Below are 20,000 nucleotides of genomic sequence, written 5' to 3'. Positions count from 1 at the left end.
CGAGCGTGCCAGCCTTGAAAGAGTTCACGATCTCCCAGGCCTTGATAATCCGCTTACGCTAATTACTGCAACCGATCTACCCACCTCACGTTCGGTAATGAACTGTGTGCCCCCTTCACGGTTCAAGGAGCAATTCCAAGAGTGTGATAACTTGGTACTATAACTATAACAGATTGGAATGAACAACTGTGGAGAGAGAGAGAGAGAGAGAGAGAAGAGAGAGAGAGAGAGAGAGAGGAAATGGATATTTGTCGGGTCTGAATCATGTAGCAATTTGTATATACATATATATAATATATATATATATATATATATATATATATATACATATATATATATATGTGTGTTGTTATGGTATATAGATAAATTATGAACTATGTCACACGAAATATAACCCCCTTATGTGCTCCCTTTGTGCAATTCACACTAAAATTTTTCTTTTATATATATATATATATATATATATATATATATATATATATATATATATAAATATATATATATATATATACCCATATATTAAAACCCACGTAAGGAGGCGAGTGAAAACAAGGACTTGGAACAAATACTTTCGTAGTTTATTTTACATTTTCAACTTCACACACTGAGTAGAAGCATAGTTTACAGAGCTTCATATACAAAATTGGGTAGTGGTGGGCGGAGTTACAGTTTCTTGATTCGGGCAGCATGTTCTCTAAACAGAAAGGTCTTGGAAAGAGGATCAAGGGATCAACCAGGGTGGAGGTTAATATTCCTGGTGGCCATGGCTTCAATGAATACCGTTTGCAGAAGATTTCTTTTCTGATAATCGTTGGCCTTTCAGATTATAGACGAATTATCCCAGTTAATGGCATGGCCTATCTTAAGCCAATGATCTGAAATGCCATTGTTTGTTGGGCCTCTTGAAGGAGCGTATTTGTGTTGGGAACATCTCTTTTTTAGTTCTTTTGATGTTTGAACAATATAAATCTTATTACAATCTTTACAAGGGATTCTGTATACAAATACGTTGGAATTGGACGGAATATTCTTAATTAACATATTTCTTAAACTATTGTTATATTTAAATACTAAATTAATATCAAAAGTTTTTAAAATCGGTATTGCAGATATGAAATTCGGGTGAAAAGGTAACCAGTTCTGTGTTAACTCTGGTTGGATTATAATATATCTTCTTTGCCTTATTCTTCCACAATTCCAAAAAATGTGAAGGATGACATAACAAATCTCTTATTTTGTCAATAATCTTAAACTCATCGTCCAAGAATTCAAGGTTACAAATTCTAAGTGCTCTAAGATACATACTAGTAAATGTTGATACCTTAATTTGTTTAGCTTCGTTTGAATATAAATGAATATATGACAAATTAATTGTTGGTTTCCTATATACTTTAAAATGAAAATTAGTATTATTCTGATAACTAAGACATCTAGAAATGCGATGCAATTATTTCTCCATATTGTTACGAACCTTATGGAAGTTACTGGATTATTAATTGTATTAAGGAAATAAGGCATATTTACATTCCTGAATACAATTAATAATCTTGTACCATTTACATATATATATATAATATATATATATATATATATATATATATTATATATATTAATATATACTATACATACACACACACACACACACACACACACATATATATATATATATATATATATATATATATATATATAGATATATATGAAAACGAAAAATGTCTGTGAATTAAACAAAGGGAGAACATAAGAGGGTTATATTTCGTGTAACACAGTTCATATTTTACATACACATATGCATATACATATATATATAGTATATATACACACATATATATGCACTTGACGTGCATACACAAAAAAATCCCGAGCGCTAACAAAGGTCGTAGCTCTGTTGCATCTTCGTGAAAAGACGCATCTCAAAGAGCCTGCGTGATCACTTGCACGCTATGACCGAATAATGACCTCTTCATGCACATGGAGATCCTTACATTCGAATTTACAACAAAGAGTGCGATTCAGTATTCATTTCCTTTCGACACTTACTGTGCATCACCTTCTGAGTTTTTTTTTTTTGTTTTTTCACTTTTCGTTCGGTTTATTACTCCCGTTATTCTTCATTTATCTTTCAGTCCTTGAGGCTTCAGTTTCATCTACACAAGTACACAAGTAATAACACTTTCATATTTTATGCTGATTCCTCGATGAAACCCATATGCAGGAAACTTCCACAACGTTAGCAGTTTCATACACCTGCACAGAAAGATCGTCAGCATCTCATACGAGCGCTAACACTCATATTATGTCGGTCATCTTCCCCGTCTTACGTTAACTCTCTCATACATATGGTCCAAGTGTCTCCCCAATCTCTTGCACACACCCTGCTGCCTTCCCTGCTTCATCCATTATGTGACTCGCCTCTTCTCTCATCTAGCCTTCATCTTTTGTATATATATTCCCCGATACCTACATCAAACAGCTGCTGCCATTATTCCCCATCCATGTAACCGTCTTAACCTTATTCTCACTCGCTTTTACTTTCAACATTCTCCTCTTACAAAAACTCTCATGCTCTTTCACTAGTTTCTGCAGTTTCTCCTCACTATCCCCTACCATAACTGCATTATCCGCAGACCTAAACCATCCCATACTGTAGAATATAGAATAGAAAATAGAATTTAGGCCAAATACCAAGCGCTTGACCTATGAGGTCATTCAGCGCTGAAATGGAAGCTTACGGTAAAAAGTTTTGAAAGGGGTAACAGGAGGAAACCCTCGCGGTTCCACTATGAATCAATTGTTAGCAAAGGCGGGAAAGTAAGATGGAGGAAAGAAAATATGAACGGAAGTACAGTAAAAAGTATGAAAGGGGCTGTAGCTAGGGCTCGAAGGGACGCTGCAAATTACATTAAGTAAAGCCTACAGTATACTGCATTGAGGCGCACTGACGGCACTAACCCCCTATAATGATCCCCTACTGTATTTACAACCCTTTTCATTTTGCACAAGTTTTATTTGCTTTTGATAACTTCTCCCATGAGTCGATGCAAAGCAATCCTTGCTTCAGACCCACTTTTACGTCAAACTAGTCACTCTCCTGCCAATAATGTTCTAACACTCACTTTACCTTCATTGTGAAAACTTTTAATTGCTTCCAGCAACTTAACACCTACTACACCATGTATCCTCATCATTTGTCCACAATGCCTCACTTACAATTCTATCATGAGCCTTTTTAAGTTCATGTAAGCTATATACGGCTCTTCATATTTATTTTGTAATTAACTGGTTCATAACAAACGCTTCATCTTCATTCCTTCTTCCTTGACTAAACGCACCCTTCTTCTCCTGTAACTCCCTCCGTCATTTGTATTTTTTTCAGAATTCAACTACACGCTTTCCTGGTATATAATAAATAAATGTTAGAGCCCTGAAATTCTAAGTCCTTCATCATCATTGCCTATATACAATGGAAATATTTCTCTCACCCATATTTTGGGACCTTTCCAACATCTTGACATACCTTGTAAACCCTGTTCAGCTGCTTCGTCAAGGTATCCCACCGAATCACAACATATCACTTAATATCCCGGCAACGAATATATGGTTTCTTTCTATTTTCAAGAGAATATTTGAGGTGCAACTGAACAATAAAACAGGCAAACAAGTGCAGGCATATACAAAAATGCATAGGGTAATCAAGAACATTAGAGAAGAGAGCAAGCAACATAAATAGAGGTGAGAAAGATAAACAAGAGCTTTAGGAAGACTAAAGTTGCGCTAAAGGAAAGTCACTACAAAGAAAAAGGTCAATGAACAAATGGATCTCGAAATAAAAATTGCAAATGGAGGGACTGTCTGAAGTGTATGCAGTCAGGGGTAGATGGATTAAGACTTTTGAATTTGGTTGAATGTGAAAGGCAAAGTGAAAAGGGTTGACTAGTAGAAGTTTGAGTGTGTATGCATGTATATGTATGCTTAAAAAAATCATAGTAGATGCACGTGACTTCATTAAATAAGCGAATACCACAGGAAAATGATAGTCAGAAATCCAAGCGCTTTCGTCTTTATTAAGACATTGTCAAGGAACGAATTGTATATGTATATGTATATATATACACATAGTATATATGTGTATGTATGTATGTATGTACGTCTTCCTTTCTTACAAAAGAACAAGTCATAGTAACTTCTAAAGCTAATGACCACCACCTATCTCGTCCGCCCTAATATATTCTATTACCCCGACGTTAGTGCTTTAAAAATATAACAGCCAGTCATTTTACAACTTCCCTTCCCAAGAGAGAACTAAAATGCTGGATTATGAGCCTATTATGGTGAGCATCAGATGTCCTACTGAATATTTCCCATCAGCACAATACCCGGTGAGAAAATAAAGTTGAAGACCAAATGGCTTCCTTAATATTATAACAAGAAAATATACAGATACCACATCATAATGCTGATATACATACCTTAATATACTTTTCCACGAATTCTTCTGAATACTGAGCATACAGAATTGTGGAATTCTCTCAAGGCAGACGGAAGAAAGTTGTAAAGAGCCATAAACTTTATGACTCCGACACCGAGCCCTGATGCAGTTATTTCCCAGAGAGAGAGAGAGAGAGAGAGAGAGAGAGAGAGAGAGAGAGAGAGAGAGAGAGAGAGAGAGAGAGAGTGTTTTATATTTACCCTGTCCTTATTACTGTGACCAAATACGCACCGGGACTACTTTTGAGTACCTAATTGATGTGAAGATTTTAAAACGAAGCAATCATATGCTTAATGAAATGTTTTTTTTTTTTCTTAACAATGAAACTTACTGGATTTGAATTCTATCTAAATTGTATCTAAATGAACAAATAAGAATCTCATGGAAGAGGAAATTCAATATAGTAGCGTATGAGCAGCCCTCAAAGTCCGTATACAGTTTATCAATAAAAATCCTTATCTAAATGTACTATATTGCTAAACTATGTAGTTAACAAAAATTGCCATTAAGGGCAATGCCGAAAGAATACAGAAATAACTATAATAATCTAAAATTTAAAAAGTTGGGAACTTTAAAATCAAATATGTCAAAATAAATGCCGTGAATACTTAATAGGTTGATGCCGCAAGACGCTGACAAAAGAGGAAAAGGAAATAAATTTTGTTTACCATAAGCACAGTAGGTAGGTGGACCTGAGGCATACATTGATGTCTAGTAAACAAATGTTTATTCCCGATTTGTCCCTTGAAAGTGTTGCAAGCGCAGTATAACCCTCTTCACATTCATATTTCTATTTGTATTTATTACCAGGGTTTTTTTTAAGGAAACTTTCCAAGTGCCCGTGAAGAAACTATGTCCATAACTCCACTGAAAGCGGTAAAAATATCGATATAAAGCAGTACAAACTTATATTTCAATAAAAATATATTATGAATAATGTAACTTTCTTTTGCGCTATCGTTAAGAACAACATAACTTATCAAAATGGATTACCCTCTTGGATAAATAAAGTAATTAAACTCCTTGTGTATAAATCTGAGACCCAGGAAATAATTATGGGAAAAATAAAACCTGGTAAAACCTCATCATACCATGTCTTTCTCTTTCCTAGGTAAAAGCGGTAAAAGCGGTAAAAGCGCGCCATCACTTAGCAGTTATTTTTCTACATTTTTCTCTTTTCCAATTTTTTTTTTTAACCATTTTTTTAAATTTATGGCCCAGTGTTATATGCGGATGTAACTCAAAGGTTAAGCAATAGGCTCGCAGTCTGCTGCCGGCCAGCTGAGTTAACTGTAACTGGTTACCAGACCATTAGGAGTCAAAGAAGAACAGGCTAACAGCCTAATCCCTATTGACTTGTGAAGAACCGGAAGCGACTACCATCCACTCTGACGCCATCCCTCTCAAGGGTAAAAAGGTGTGGAGTGAAAACATTAATATATATAAATATATATAATATTAATATATATAAGATATATATATATTATTATATAAGTATATATATATATATATTACACATATAGACACACATAAATAATAAATATAATGAAAACGGTACCACGACTGCTATTAAACAAAGAGACTGGGAATGCTTACCTCGGATGCACTTTATAGGACCCGTGCTCTCCACTGCAGGATACATGCATTTTGGCTATTAATGCAAAAAATGATTATTCCTCTAACAGCATAAATGACAAATACAAAAACTGAAGAAACTTACTTGACGAGGAAATATAAGGTGACAGGAACACCACTGGCACTCGACCGTACCAGGTCATGATCCATCACCCGCCTGTCATGTGATAACCATTGGTAGTGACCTCTGTGGATGGAAGAGAGAGAGAGAGAGCGAAATAAAATAAGCGTTTCACTGAAGAGCTCATAATTCTGAGTATACGCAAGTAAAGACAGAATTCCTTACAAATCTATATGACAGTACACAGCAATATGTTACACGTAATTCACCACTGAATACGTTACACTCCAATATATATATATATATATATATAAATTTTAAAATTTAATATATCTATATATATAATATATATATATATATATATATATAAGAAAAATATATATGATAATTTATTTCATATATGCTATCCGAAGCTGGAAAAGTGATTAGGATCACTGAGATCATACACAGTCTCATGTACTTCAATGCTGACAAGCAAATGTGGCAAACTGGTTTTCGGGAGTAGGGCAGTAAGAAATTTTGTCCTTTTAGGTGATGACACAATTACAAATGGGAGAGAAAGTGTGAATTTAGATATTCAAAGAAATGTCTCCCAAATAGAGAAACATTTTATTAACCCAGATCAAACAGTTCTTTAACAGCGGTTGTTATCTCTAGACAACAAATCTTGAAAGTCCGTTGAGAAAAAGAATATAATTGCAAACAGCTGTCTCTTAACTTTTACATCCAAGGTAACTCCTCTACAGTTCAGTTTTGAGAGAGAGAGAGAGAGAGAGAGAGAGAGAGAGAGAGAGAGAGAGAGAGAGAGAGAGAGAGAGAGAGAGGCTGAGCTCCAAACGAACCCCTTCAGTTGTAATGGAGAGGGTCATTTATAAGTAAACCGAGAGACCATTCGTAACAATAATTAAATTGTCTATTTTACTTGCAATTAATTCAAAGATGACTTTAACAGAAATTAAACTAACAGCTCAAAAATTTAATGCAAGTTATCTAAATTAACTGCACTTTTACTTGAGATTGACATTATAAAATAAACTACGGCCATTTTCAATTATCATATTCTGTTCTTGTGAAAGGGGTTTCATTGTAATTCACTCTAACTAAATAGAAGGTAAATGTAACAAGAATTACCGGAACCTTTAACCTGATTAATAGGTAGTACCATTTATTAACGTTACATCAAGAATTCAAACCCCTTTTAAATTAAATTCGTGGTGTAACATTCAGTGGACTATAAGTTTCTATCAAGGTCTCTTTTACATAAAGTAACTTTTAATACTTTTGAATAAGGGATTTAAGTATCAGTATCTGAGTACAATAGCCAAATTATATGAGTTACCCATACAATTCCTTCATAGAAAACCTTTACTATTTCTACTATAGAAAACGTGCACGTCCCCGAATATAGTAAGACAGACTTCGCTATTCAGTCCTTCGGCCGCTTTTTGTTGTTTTCACAGCCAAAGTGTTATTTTTAGTCTTGATAGGTCAATAAAGTTACTATTTCCGTGTACATCATGAAGACGTAGTCATATTATTACACTTAATTAAGATAAATTCTTTTTATTGTTTCCAGTTGCAACATTGGGATAACATATGTACTTTTACAGTAAACATGTACATATTGCAAGTAAGCGAATACCCAAGGAAAATGATAGAAATCCAAGCGCTTTCCTCTTTACTAAGACATTGTCAAGGAGTTAATGAAATACAATTGGAGATAAAGGTCTCAGGTACACAACAAGATCAAGAATACCAGATGGTTAATTCGTCAAAGGGTAAGGGTAAAAAATTAAAAAGAGAATAATCCAAGGATTATCGGATATCACACGGTCACAAACCTAAAACAGATTTGACCCTAAACCGAAATTACCAAAGTATTCTTTGCAGTCCAAAAACATGTAAAAACTGAATGTATTAATTTTGTTGCTTATATTTATCTACAACTTTTTTCATTATGAAAGCATCAAGTTTAAATAAACCAAGACTTAAATTTAGAACATTTCCATGATTTGACTTGATGAAACAAGATTCAATGATATTGCTTTTAACTGTGTCATTACATGGGATTAAGGCTCTTGTTTGACTCCAGTTAATAGGATGATCTAAATCTTTCATATGTACGAATAATGCATTCGATATTTGTCCAGTTCTCACAGAATATTGGTGCTGTTTGAGATGTTGTGAAAGAGATTTACCGGTCTGTCCGTAATAGACTTTATCACACTTTTTGCAAGGAATTTCATATATATGAAGCCTGTAAGATCTTTAGGAGAATTTTTGATTACTAAACTCTTGACATTAATATTACTGAAAACAACATTTATGTTAAAAAGCTTTAAATTTCTAGGAATATCTAAAAACCTTTCATCATAAGGTAATTTTAGAATGATATGTTTACTAAATTCAAGTTTGTCACTAATTGAATAAAATGTTTTTCTAGCTCTTTTCCATGCCACATCTACAAAAGTCCTTGGGTATTTAAGTTTCAATGCAATATCATAAATAGTTTTAATTTCAGCGTCAATAAACTGCGGGCTACATCCCAGAAAAAAACAGAAATTAACATTTTGATGGTGATTGGAGTAGTAATGAACAAAAGAGCAATGTTAGTTGATTTTCGAAGGATTGAAAAGTTGAAATTTCTATAATTTCTATGGACAGTTACATCAAGAAAATTCAAATTACAATTTCTTTCTTCCTCTACAGTAAATTATTGAGATCATTAAGGAATTCCTGGAGATTTTCGTGAACTGGCCATCTACTGTGATTTTTTAAGCATATTGCAAGTAATTAATTCATCATCGCATCACAATACATTACGGCGAAAACTGTGGCTGTATCCATCTTTATTACAGTTTAAATACTGCGAGCTACGATCCTTCAGATTCTAAGGAAATATTAAATTAACCATTTCTTCCAACAATTTATAATCACTCCTCTAAATCATGTGTCCCTTTGTAATTGCATCTATGGATAATCATTTTCTCCAGCAAATCTTAGAAATACACAGAAATGAGAAAAAATGAGAAAACACAACACACTCAAATTACTGCAGAGATTATGTCACAACAAAGCAAAAAGTAAAAGGAAGTTGAACAAAGTAGTTGAATGAGGTAGCAACTCACGTGGAATCGATCATGGCGAGTGAGAAATAGTGGTGTTCTTTGAGGGTGAAGTGGGATGCTACCATGGCCAGCAATTCGTGGGTGAGGAGGCGGGGGCCAACGCCCAATTGAAGGCGGCGATCGTCTAGAAGCACAACCTCCACCCGCAACCCCACGCTCATCTGCAATATAAACAAAATAATATGAGGATTACCCGTTAAATATCCGTTCCCCCTTTTATCAACCGAATACGAACAGGAAAACATGAAAAAGATTAAAAAAAAAAAATCCAGGGGAAATGATAAGAAAAGACATCATTCTGATGGAGCCAGCTAAAAAGGATAACTTAATATACGGCCTTCCACAGACTAGAAAATAATGATGATAATTATTAAGCAATAAAACAATACAACATTTTAAATAAGATACAAGACAGAAGCCATTTGTATATTGTAAATGATTAAGAATATCTAAAATTCAAACTAACTAAATTCGACTAAATAACGCGAAAGACTGACGTATGCTATGCATTCATCCAATTTACACTAAAACAGCTCATTGATACAATAATCCCATAATTTAGGATCAGAATATGATAAGCTCATATAACTTTTATCAGCCATTATCACTTGATAATGAGCTGAAGGAAACGATAAGCACGCACGGACACAGTTTATAGAATTCGGTACGAAAGTTTAAAAACAATTCACAACGCATGTAGCTCTATCAGTGTTCGTTATCAAAATCCGCAAGAAGAAGAAGAAGAAGAAGGAAATTTCCGCTTAAAACGGAAATCAGTTTAGGTGCTAAAAATTTCTAAGCCAAGCTGAATTAAAAGCACTGCGGAGACGAAAATAAACAAACCAAAAACACATAAATACGTTTAGGAATAATTAGCTGAAAAAGTGGGAAAAACAAAACTCATAAGAAGAACAGATGTGCGTGCACAGTGGGCTAACAACTCAAAACTAATTCCAAGGCAACAATGTAACACATTTATAAGCATCATCTTCTGCTCGAACAAACTGGACCACACTGGCATTATCTATCTTTGAGTCAGGCTCATCTTTCATTCCTCCACAAGTAACAGATGATGGTAGATTGGTTACTGGCCGACAGGAAAAAGCTAAACTACTTCATCGAGCTTTTGAAGCTAAGCAATCAGCTGAGATGTCTCTCCTTGATTCTTGTCATCCTGAACCCGTTCTTACAAAATTCGCATTTCGCTCTAGGGATGTTGACAAAGTTCTGGGTAATCTTGATAGCTGGGAATATCCTGATGGTTTCTTCCATTTGTTTTTGAAAAATGTTTCTTATGCTTTGTCGCCTAAGATTAGTAAATTCTATAGATTCTTATGTCGACGTAGTATCTTCAAAGAATGGCATTTCTGCATACTGCAGTAACCATCAGGTCAATTTCTCTTCTCTCTGTGCTCTCCAAAGTTGCTGAAAAACGTATTTTTAAGCCACTATATAAGTATGTGGAATCTAAAGGGTTGTTTGCTGGCAGTCAAAATGCGTATAGGATGCAGTTAGGTACTCTTTTAGACTTGATCAGGGTTTTGAGTGCAGTATTCAAATATATTTAATTGCTGCTTTCGATTTAGCAAATTACAAGGCACTTATTTATGAACTTCAGAATCTTGGAGCGGGTAAGATTATTCTTTAGGTTCAAATTCAAAGATTTTCCTTTAAGGTGGGAGTTACACACGTGAGAGCCGAACCCTTGTATGTGTAACCGCGAGTTACGCATATACGGTTTACAAGTGTCAAAATTGTTGAGGACGAACCGTAAACCCACGTTTTAAGCACGTTAACTTCATTTCAATACCACTGCGATCATCAGTCTGTTCCTGTCCGGGTCCGGGTTTTTACCGACGATGGCCACCCACCATACAAGTTAGGGCAGCATGCCGCGTTAATATTTATATTAACATTATTTAACGAAGATGGAAGCGAAATAAAAAGAAGATTGGTGGCCAATCAAGGTTATATACATAGAAGGGTCTTAGAATCTACAGTGGTTCGGGAATTATTCTGCCGCTGACATGAGATTTCCAAGAAGGTTTCTGGCCACAGTGAAGTCTGTTCTTCCGCAATTACTAATAAATTGAAGGACCTCTTTCCCTCAACTCCAAGATCAGTCCATTGGTAAGACATATACGTAACTAACTGACCTAAATTAAACAAGGGACTCTACTATGGACGGCCTTTGTTCATAGTCGGTGGTTAACAAGATTCAGCAACCCTCTGTTGTTACGCGTGTAATTACAGGTCCCGTCCAACAACATGGCGTTAACGTTCAAAAGAAGAACCTCCCTTTGATTCGGGGCCCAAAAACCGACAATTGGCGGGTAGCGGGGGAGGGCGAACGGAGCCTCGAAACCTTACGGGTTCGGGGGTTCGGGTTCGAGGAACCGTCCACATTTTGCGTTTTTGTTACAAGAAATCGGTTACAATAAACAAGGTTTCGGTTTTTTCGCAACGTGTGTTAAACCCACCTTTACCGTGTGGGCAGCAACGAGTTTGCTGTGATCTTAACCAAGACCTATGTATTGTGTCTGGAGTTCCACGGCAATGTTCTTGGTCCACTGTCTATTTTTAATGTATAGAAGTGATATGATTGTTGGCCTGGAAAACAAGATTGTTCGAATGCCGATGATGTAACACTTGTGGGTGTAAGAAAGTCTCCACTTATGAGAAACGAAGCTGCCCTTAGCTTCAATCGCGAAATGAGCGAATTGGTGAACTATGATAAACACAGAGCAGAAGAAAACAAGCAAACAAGCAAAGAATGTCGACGCACCGGAGGGCCCATAGAAACATCCACAAGATCTACCAGCAAGAGAAGATACCTGACGCCTGGAGAAACAGTCCTGCTAGTCTCCACTTACAAAGATAAAGGGGATATCTAAAGACTGTGACAACTATCGGGGCATAAAACTGATGGTATATACCATTTTTGTATTGCAAAAGTCATAGAAAAATATAGAGAAAAAGGAAAGGAACTCTATCTAGTATTTATAGATCTTGAGAAAGCATATGATCGAGTGCCTAGGCAAGAAGTCTGGAGGAAAAAATGTGTCTCAGAAAAATATGTGAGTATTGTAAATGATATGTACAGGGAAGCAACAACACAGGTAAGAAGCTCAGTAGGAACCAAGAGAAATTTGGGGTGAAAGTTGGACTCTACCAAGGTTCTGCCATGAGTCCCTATATCTTGGTATGGTAATGGATGTGATAGTAGCTGGATTGAAAGACAAGGTGCCTTGGAGTGTATCTTTGCGGGTGACAGTGTTAGTAACCACCAGTAAGGAAGAAGCAGTCAGGAAATTGGAGTTGTGAAGTGCGTTTGAGGACAGAGGCCTAAAGATAAGCAGAGCAAAAACTTAATATATGTGGATGAATGGAGAAGATCAAGGGGGAAGCATCAACTTAGACCCTTTAAGTACCTTGTGTCGTGTGTCACTGACTGTGGAGGGATGGAGGAGGAAGTGAACCACAGAATACAATCTGCTTGATGCAATTAGAGGAAAACATCAGGAGTGCTATGTGACAAAAAATTTAAAGTAAAGCTGAAGGGAAAAATGTACAAGAGCGTTGAAGTATAGAAGTGAAACATGGCCCATGAAGAAAGCACAAGACGTGTGAGAAATAAGAATGTTACGTTGGGTGTGCGGAGTGACAAGGAGAGGCAGGATAAGGAATGACTTCCTAAGAGGGACGGTGAAAGTTACAGACCTATCAAAGAATCTGCAACAGAGACGATTGCAATGGTTTGGGCATGTTATGAGAGGAGAAGAGGATTCTGTATGTAAAAGAACCACAAACATGGAAGTGCTCGGAACAAGGAGGAGAGGTAGACCAAATATGAGATGGAGAGACAGTTAGGTATTACACCAAAGGCTTCATATATTTATAACCGTGATAAAATCTATGCATCCTGTTTTAGGTCATTACTTTTTCCTTTACTATAGTAGATTCACATCAACCGAGCACTTGATGGCTGGGCCAGTCAGTCCCTTACGAAGCTCCTGATTGGCTGTTGATAAGCCAATCACAGGGCTGGAAACTCTCTGTCTCTCGAGAGAGTACACATGGGTAGGATGTATGTTCCACCTCTACTGAGGGATACGTCTTTCAAAAGTATCCCTCAGGAGAGGTGGAACATTACAGCCTGCCTATGTGAATTCTCTCGAGAGACTGGGAGTTTCCAGCCCTGTGACTGGCTTATCAACAGCCAATCAGGAGCGTCGTAAGTGACTGGCCTAGGCATCAAATGCACGGCTGATGTGAATCTACTATAGTACACTGTTCTCCAGTGTGGATGTCTGTTTCTGCCGAAGATTTATCTCTTTTAGATAGAGTTGTTCAAGGTGGAAGGCTTCTGTTCCCTAACATGACCAGTTATGACTGACCACTCATGGATGGTTTTTTGTTTGTCACTTTTTCATAATTTGTATTTTAATGGGGACCTTTCACATTCACAATTGACCCCTGATTCGCTGTAGAACTTCCTCACACCATTGGACTCTGGAACAGTCTCCCTGAGGATGTTGTGCAACTGGAACATCTAAAGTTCAAGCAAAGATGCAATGCATTACTACCATAATGCCATTCTCCTTGCATTTTAATACATTTTCATTCATTTGCCAATTTATCAATTTATTATTTCTTTTTCATAAGTGATGTCTCTTCCTCTATTTCCCCTTTACCTTCTCTTCTTCCTAATGAACACCATATTCTTTGGAAACTTGAATTTCAAATCAATACCATATTCTTTGGAAACTTAAATTTCAAATCAATACCATATTCTTTGGAAACTTGAATTTCAAATCAATACCATATTCTTTGGAAACTTGAATTTCAAATCAGTACCATATTCTTTGGAAACTTGAATTTCAAATCAATGCCATATTCTTCGGAAACTTGAATTTCAAATTTCAAATCAATACCATATTCTTCGGAAACTTGAATTTCAAATCAGTACCATATTCTTTGGAAACTTGAATTTCAAATCAATACCATATTCTTCGGAAACTTGAATTTCAAGTCAATACCATATTCTTCGGAAACTTGAATTTCAAAACAATACCATATTCTTTGGAAACTTGAATTTCAAATCAACACCATATTCTTTGAAAACTTGAATTTCAAATCAGCACCATATTCTTTGAAAACTTGAATTTCAAATCAATACCATATTCTTTGGAAACTTGAATTTCAAATCAGGACCATATTCTTTGAAAACTTGAATTTCAAATCAATACCATATTCTACGGAAACTTGAATTTCAAGTCAATGGCCCCCTAGGTTTGTGCCATGTAAATAGGTTTCATCTTATGAATAATAATAATAATAATAAAGGAGCTTTCATACAATAATACACCGTAATATCAGACGATGCCAATGGTTTACATCCTCTCTTGCAGGTACTATGGATTTGTGTATAAAAATGGGGCAATGTGTAAGGGAACCGAGGATCCACTAATGACAATTCTGTGTGTGAATATGATGTCATTAAGAAAGTTTATGAACAGGGGGGGGGGGGGGGGGGGGGGGGGGGGGGGGGGGGGGGGGGTGGGGGGGGGGGGGGGGGGGGGGGGGGGGGGGGGGGGGGGCGTCATCACTGCATCTCCAGTAAAGATATAGTAACGGTATGGCAATTATTTCGAGAGAGAGAGAGAGAGAGAGAGAGAGAGAGAGAGAGAGAGCATTTGTGGTACAGATTTATATCAAGAGAATTTCCAATACCTTATTGATTTTCTGTGACAGCTGAGCTACTGTGGCTTACAATGTCCGTCAGACCAACAGGATTAATACATTTTAAACTTAAATATGCAGTTTTCATTCATACGGCAAAATTTTTCCGTACACCAACCCAAATTTGTGCTTATATATATGATAGCTCCCTTTCTATCTTGTTTTCTAGGTATATATTTATACACAGAATAAAAACATAAAAATGCCTATATTTCCACATGAATTCGATGGCCGCTTGAGGTCTTACAAATAGCAAAAGAATGTCTTCTCCCTTTGTAGTATTTAAGGAATCTAATACCAGAGCGTGACACATCTATGGTAGGGTAAAATGGCTGCAATATCTCGCACCTCGTCAGGGATTTAGACCCAAGCCAATGTGGCAATTCCAAACCTAAACACGGAATGCTACAATCCACACACTTGCGCTATGGTTGGCCTCTTCTCCTATAACAGAAAATCGGTATTTCTTTTTCCTACATTTTTATTTTTAGCTTTTTTTTTTTTTTTCGTTTTTCCCAGGCACTATGGAAGCTCGTGCGTCTGACAAAAAGGCAAAAAATATAACGTATATTCTGGACGTTACGGGGAAACTAAAAGAGTTTGTCACATTTGTTAAAAAAAAAAAAGAAAAAAAAAGGGGCCGAAGACTTTCTAAACACTAAATGTCCATTACAAAAACAATTTCTATCATTCCCGTGTCCAAGTGTTCCTCTTCGTAATACATTTGAATCAAAGTTCACTTTAATGCAAGTTGTTTTATATGCTTGTTGAATCTACTGAAAAAAAATCCACATTCTCTCTCTCTCTCTCTCTCTCTCTCTCTCTCCTTAAGAATGCGCAGGCGCGGGTTATTCTTCCCTGAAAAATTTCCAACGATAAAAAGAGCTGGATGAAGTTTCAACAAAGTTTGAGTTTAATGAAGCCCAGGGAAGGCTATTACTCCTAGATATATGCGCAACTGATGCTACTAACACACGCTTGATGAATTTTGATGACAAACGGCAACCTAGCGGTCAAGAACCTTGGAAGAGGGAACAAAATGAATAGAAATGTAAACTATCTGGGCGAGAAAGACAATCTAAATAGCATACGGAATACTATAAACAATAAGGGTCAAGAATTATAGCCCAGTACGACGTTTTACGACAAAACCCGGGAGCAGAATAATGACAATCACCTAATGAATACAACTTTTGCATTGAGAGAATGAGAGTCTAAAGAGAATATCCGCTTCCTAAGCTTCCATCTCCACGGAGGGAGCTTCAAACTTGAACGCAATTTAAGCCTCACTGGATTCGGTTTGTTTGTTTGTTTGTATGGTGTTTTCACGTTGCATGGAACCAGTGGTTATTGAGCTACGGGACCAACGGCTTTACGTGACTTCCGAACCACGTCGAGAGTGAACTTCTATCACCAGAAATACACATCTTTCACTCCTCAGCGGAATGGCCGAGAATCGAACCCGCGACCACCGAGGTGGGTCGCTAATATCATACCAACCATGCCGCTGAAGCGCTGTTCCCACGGTGAAAATGATTGAACACGCAATACAATATCTTTCATTGACAGCTCTTCTCCCAGGAAGAAAAGGCATGTGTGTGTGTGTGTGTATGTGTGTGTGAGAGGGAGGGGGAAGGGGCGACTTTACTAAGATGGTAGAAAAACATCAACCTCTTCTAAAACGAAAGGTAATAAATATCTGGGAAAGCGGAGAAATGGGGGATTTTAAGGGCAATGGTAGTAGAGTAACCGAAAACATTTACGGAACAAGACAACAAATGAAGACAACAGATGACTGGTCTTCAAAAGAACATTATAAAAGGGCAAAGGTAGTGTGGCAAGCAGAAATGCAGTCCATTTCCAAGGTCGTATTTGAAGAACACTCTCTATGGAAACATTTCCCAAACATTTATGCCAAGTATAATATATTCTCTGGACTATATGAAAATCCTTAGGAGAAAAAAAATATTCTAACCATTAACGAGGGACAAAGCTGGACGAATATTTGCCACAATGGTTTTATGGAAAGGAAAATCTGATAAATACACACACACACACACACAACACACACACACACACACACACACATATATATATATATATATATTATATATATATATTATATTAATTATATATACATATATAGTATGTATATATGTATATATACACTATGCTTGTATACATTTTAAGAATTCCCTTTACGCTTTAATGGTATTTACAGCCAAGCATTAGGGAAATAATATTTTCCTCGTAGTATCTGCCATATCCCCGCATTACACCACACTCTATTCGCAAAACAATTGGGAATAACTCTCAAAAAGTCACAGGTGTGGACGGCGTTGTTCAAGAATCAGAAGAAGAGCGGAGAGGGGAGCCAATGAAAAAGAACACATCAAATTATGAGCTAAGTGGCCAAATACTGCCAGTCTCGTTTTCACCCTCTGCACGTAATTACTCTAATTAATTAGATAAAAGCACAAGCACGCACAAACAAAGGATCGCACGTCTTTTTTGGGATACGGTTGCTAACCTCATGTCCTTCTCTACCCTTATTTTAGACCCACCACAGTAGACCACCCATCAGGTGCACCTCTTAATTTCTTGGGTATACAAACGCACAACCATTACCCCGACTGGGACTGGTCCCGGGCCTCTTCTAGCGAGGCGCGATTCCTAACCACTAAGTTCGTCTTCCGGTTGTCTCCTTCCGAATGTAAATCTAAATGAATTTTCGACTCCTCTCGGCTAAGTGATTGCTGAAGCAAAGCAAAGCAAACAGACCTTGAGAAGGATCCCTTCAGAAATAGAAGCTGGGGCATAATTTTGTGCCGAAAATATTTCGTATATACCGAATGACGCACCAAAAACAATTTGCGTACACGTATGCAACAGAGCAAACAATAGAGGTGATTGCAGGGAAGTTCTCATAAGTAATTCAGACCGTGAAAAGGTCACAGCCAAAGCAGAAGAAAGAGTGAAAGGACAAAGGGTTGGCATATTGAGTGCATGAGAGGCGAAAAAGCAATATTCGCCGATGGAAGTCCCGGGAAAAATATGAGCAGAGAGAGAGAGAGAGAGAGAGAGAGAGAGAGAGAGAGAGAGAGAGAGAGAGAGAGAACATTCATCAATGAAATAATCAATTGTTCATCTGTGTTGGGCTCTCCAATCTCACTCTACTTGGAAGAGGGGTATCACGTGTAAAGATGAGACAGAGATAGAGAGAAATAATACAGACAAAACACTACATTACGAGCAGTGCGTTTGTAAATACATATAAGAACACAATAATAATCGATTAACTGAAATGTTAATGAAACCCTAAGATTCTACCACAAAAACATACGATCTTTAGATATTAAACGAAACTTTGCGGGACAGACACTCTCCTTGAAGGATTCAATTTTCAAAGACACTCATTTCACGGTAAGTTAGTCATAACATCGTCCTTGATACAATCGGATTGACTGGTATACAAGGTACTACTACGTCGGGAAGTGTAACAACGCCAGCTACTAGGAGTCGGTAGCTGGAGGAAGCAAAAGTCTTAGGTATTTTATCTCCAGTATTCAACTTAAAATCAGCCTGTCCTGGGAAAAATATTATATCAAAAATGATATTTCATCTTTCAGACAAAATCAATGTGATAAAGTCTAAAAATGTGTATTATATATCAAATTTCCTTTGACGGGATATTCAATTATATTTTGCCCTCAAAATTCTCTCTCTCTCTCTCTCTCTCTCTCTCTCTCTCTCTCTCTCTCTCTCTCTCTCTCTCTCTACTCTATATTCATAGCGTACCCAAAGTCAATAAGCTTTCAACCTATTATCCTCCCCGGTATTATACTGGACTGACTCCATATAATGCAAATAAAACATCATTTATACCCAAAAGCAACTGCATAAGAATTCATTATTATCTGCATAAAAAAATTATAGCTACTACATTATCGCTTTCCTTCTTAAACTAAATCTTACTCTTCAATACATGATGGGTGACGGAAACGAAATAAAACAATGAATTAATTACTTCATTATTAAAATATAAAGCTAAAACATCATTAAAAAATTCAAATAGATGGAAATTAATGATAAAATGACGGACAAAACGCCTGACCAAGAAACCACACAAAGTTAATGAAATGTAGAAGCCAGAGTTTGATATCAAGAAATAAAAACAAGACAAACGACAGCGTACGAATGAGTCTACATTTGTATGAAGGACTGAATAACATACTTGTATCATGAAAACACTCCAGGACAATTAACATTTGATCTCTAGAGTGAAAAGGATAGAAAGAAAACGACTGAAAAGCATAGAAAGAAAACGACTTTCTCCTCAAAAGACAAAGAGGTTTTTCCACAGAGCCGCAGGAGACGTCTGTCCTTCCACACAAAGAAACTCGCCCACGTTTCTCTGCTTTTGCTTGTCAAGACGTGAACGATTTTTCTTTTCCTCTTCTTACGTCTTTAGAAAACAGGTTACTGTGAGGACATGTAAACCTGTCTCTTAATTAGCATTCCCAGCTCTTAATTAGTACACAAAGACAGCAAACGTTTAGTAGCGATACCGTCTTGGAAAACTCATTATGCGAATATACAAGTATTTTTAAGTGGACATTCATATTCCATATATGCATACTTACATACATAATATACAGGTATACAAATCCATCTTTTACTAACATGCAACGAATGACAATGCTTATAAATATCTATATCATATTATTTTTTTTATATCATCTCTACTATATAGGCATATATATATCTATATATGTATATATATATATATATATATATATATATATATATATGTAGATATATAGTGTGTTTGTGTGTGTGTGTGTGAGAGAGAGAGAGAGAGAGAGAGAGAGAGAGAGAGAGAGAGAGAGAGAGAGTAGCATGCATGAGAGAGTTATGTAGTTTTAGAAAATAAGTAATAATTTTT

At 36.5% G+C, this 20,000-nt stretch overlaps 1 protein-coding gene across 8 annotated transcripts in view; it reads right to left on the bottom strand.

Annotated features, from left to right (window-relative positions):
- Nucleotides 1–20,000, bottom strand: part of LOC135211236 (FERM domain-containing protein 4A-like) — a 770,148-nt gene that overhangs the window by 194,311 nt on the left and 555,837 nt on the right. For all 8 annotated transcript variants that reach the window (XM_064244502.1, XM_064244496.1, XM_064244497.1 and 5 more), the window contains 2 exons: nt 9,314–9,474; nt 6,210–6,311 (listed from right to left, as the gene is read on the bottom strand). In XM_064244502.1, the coding sequence (XP_064100572.1) occupies nt 6,210–6,311; nt 9,314–9,474 (263 nt within the window). The remainder of the gene's footprint in view (nt 1–6,209; nt 6,312–9,313; nt 9,475–20,000) is intronic.

The sequence above is a fragment of the Macrobrachium nipponense genome, chromosome 4 (genome assembly GCF_015104395.2).
Source record: "Macrobrachium nipponense isolate FS-2020 chromosome 4, ASM1510439v2, whole genome shotgun sequence".
In the NCBI taxonomy this organism is placed as follows: domain Eukaryota; kingdom Metazoa; phylum Arthropoda; class Malacostraca; order Decapoda; family Palaemonidae; genus Macrobrachium; species Macrobrachium nipponense.
Note: the sequence above shows the minus strand (reverse complement) of the source record. Positions and strands in the feature narration are given on the sequence as shown.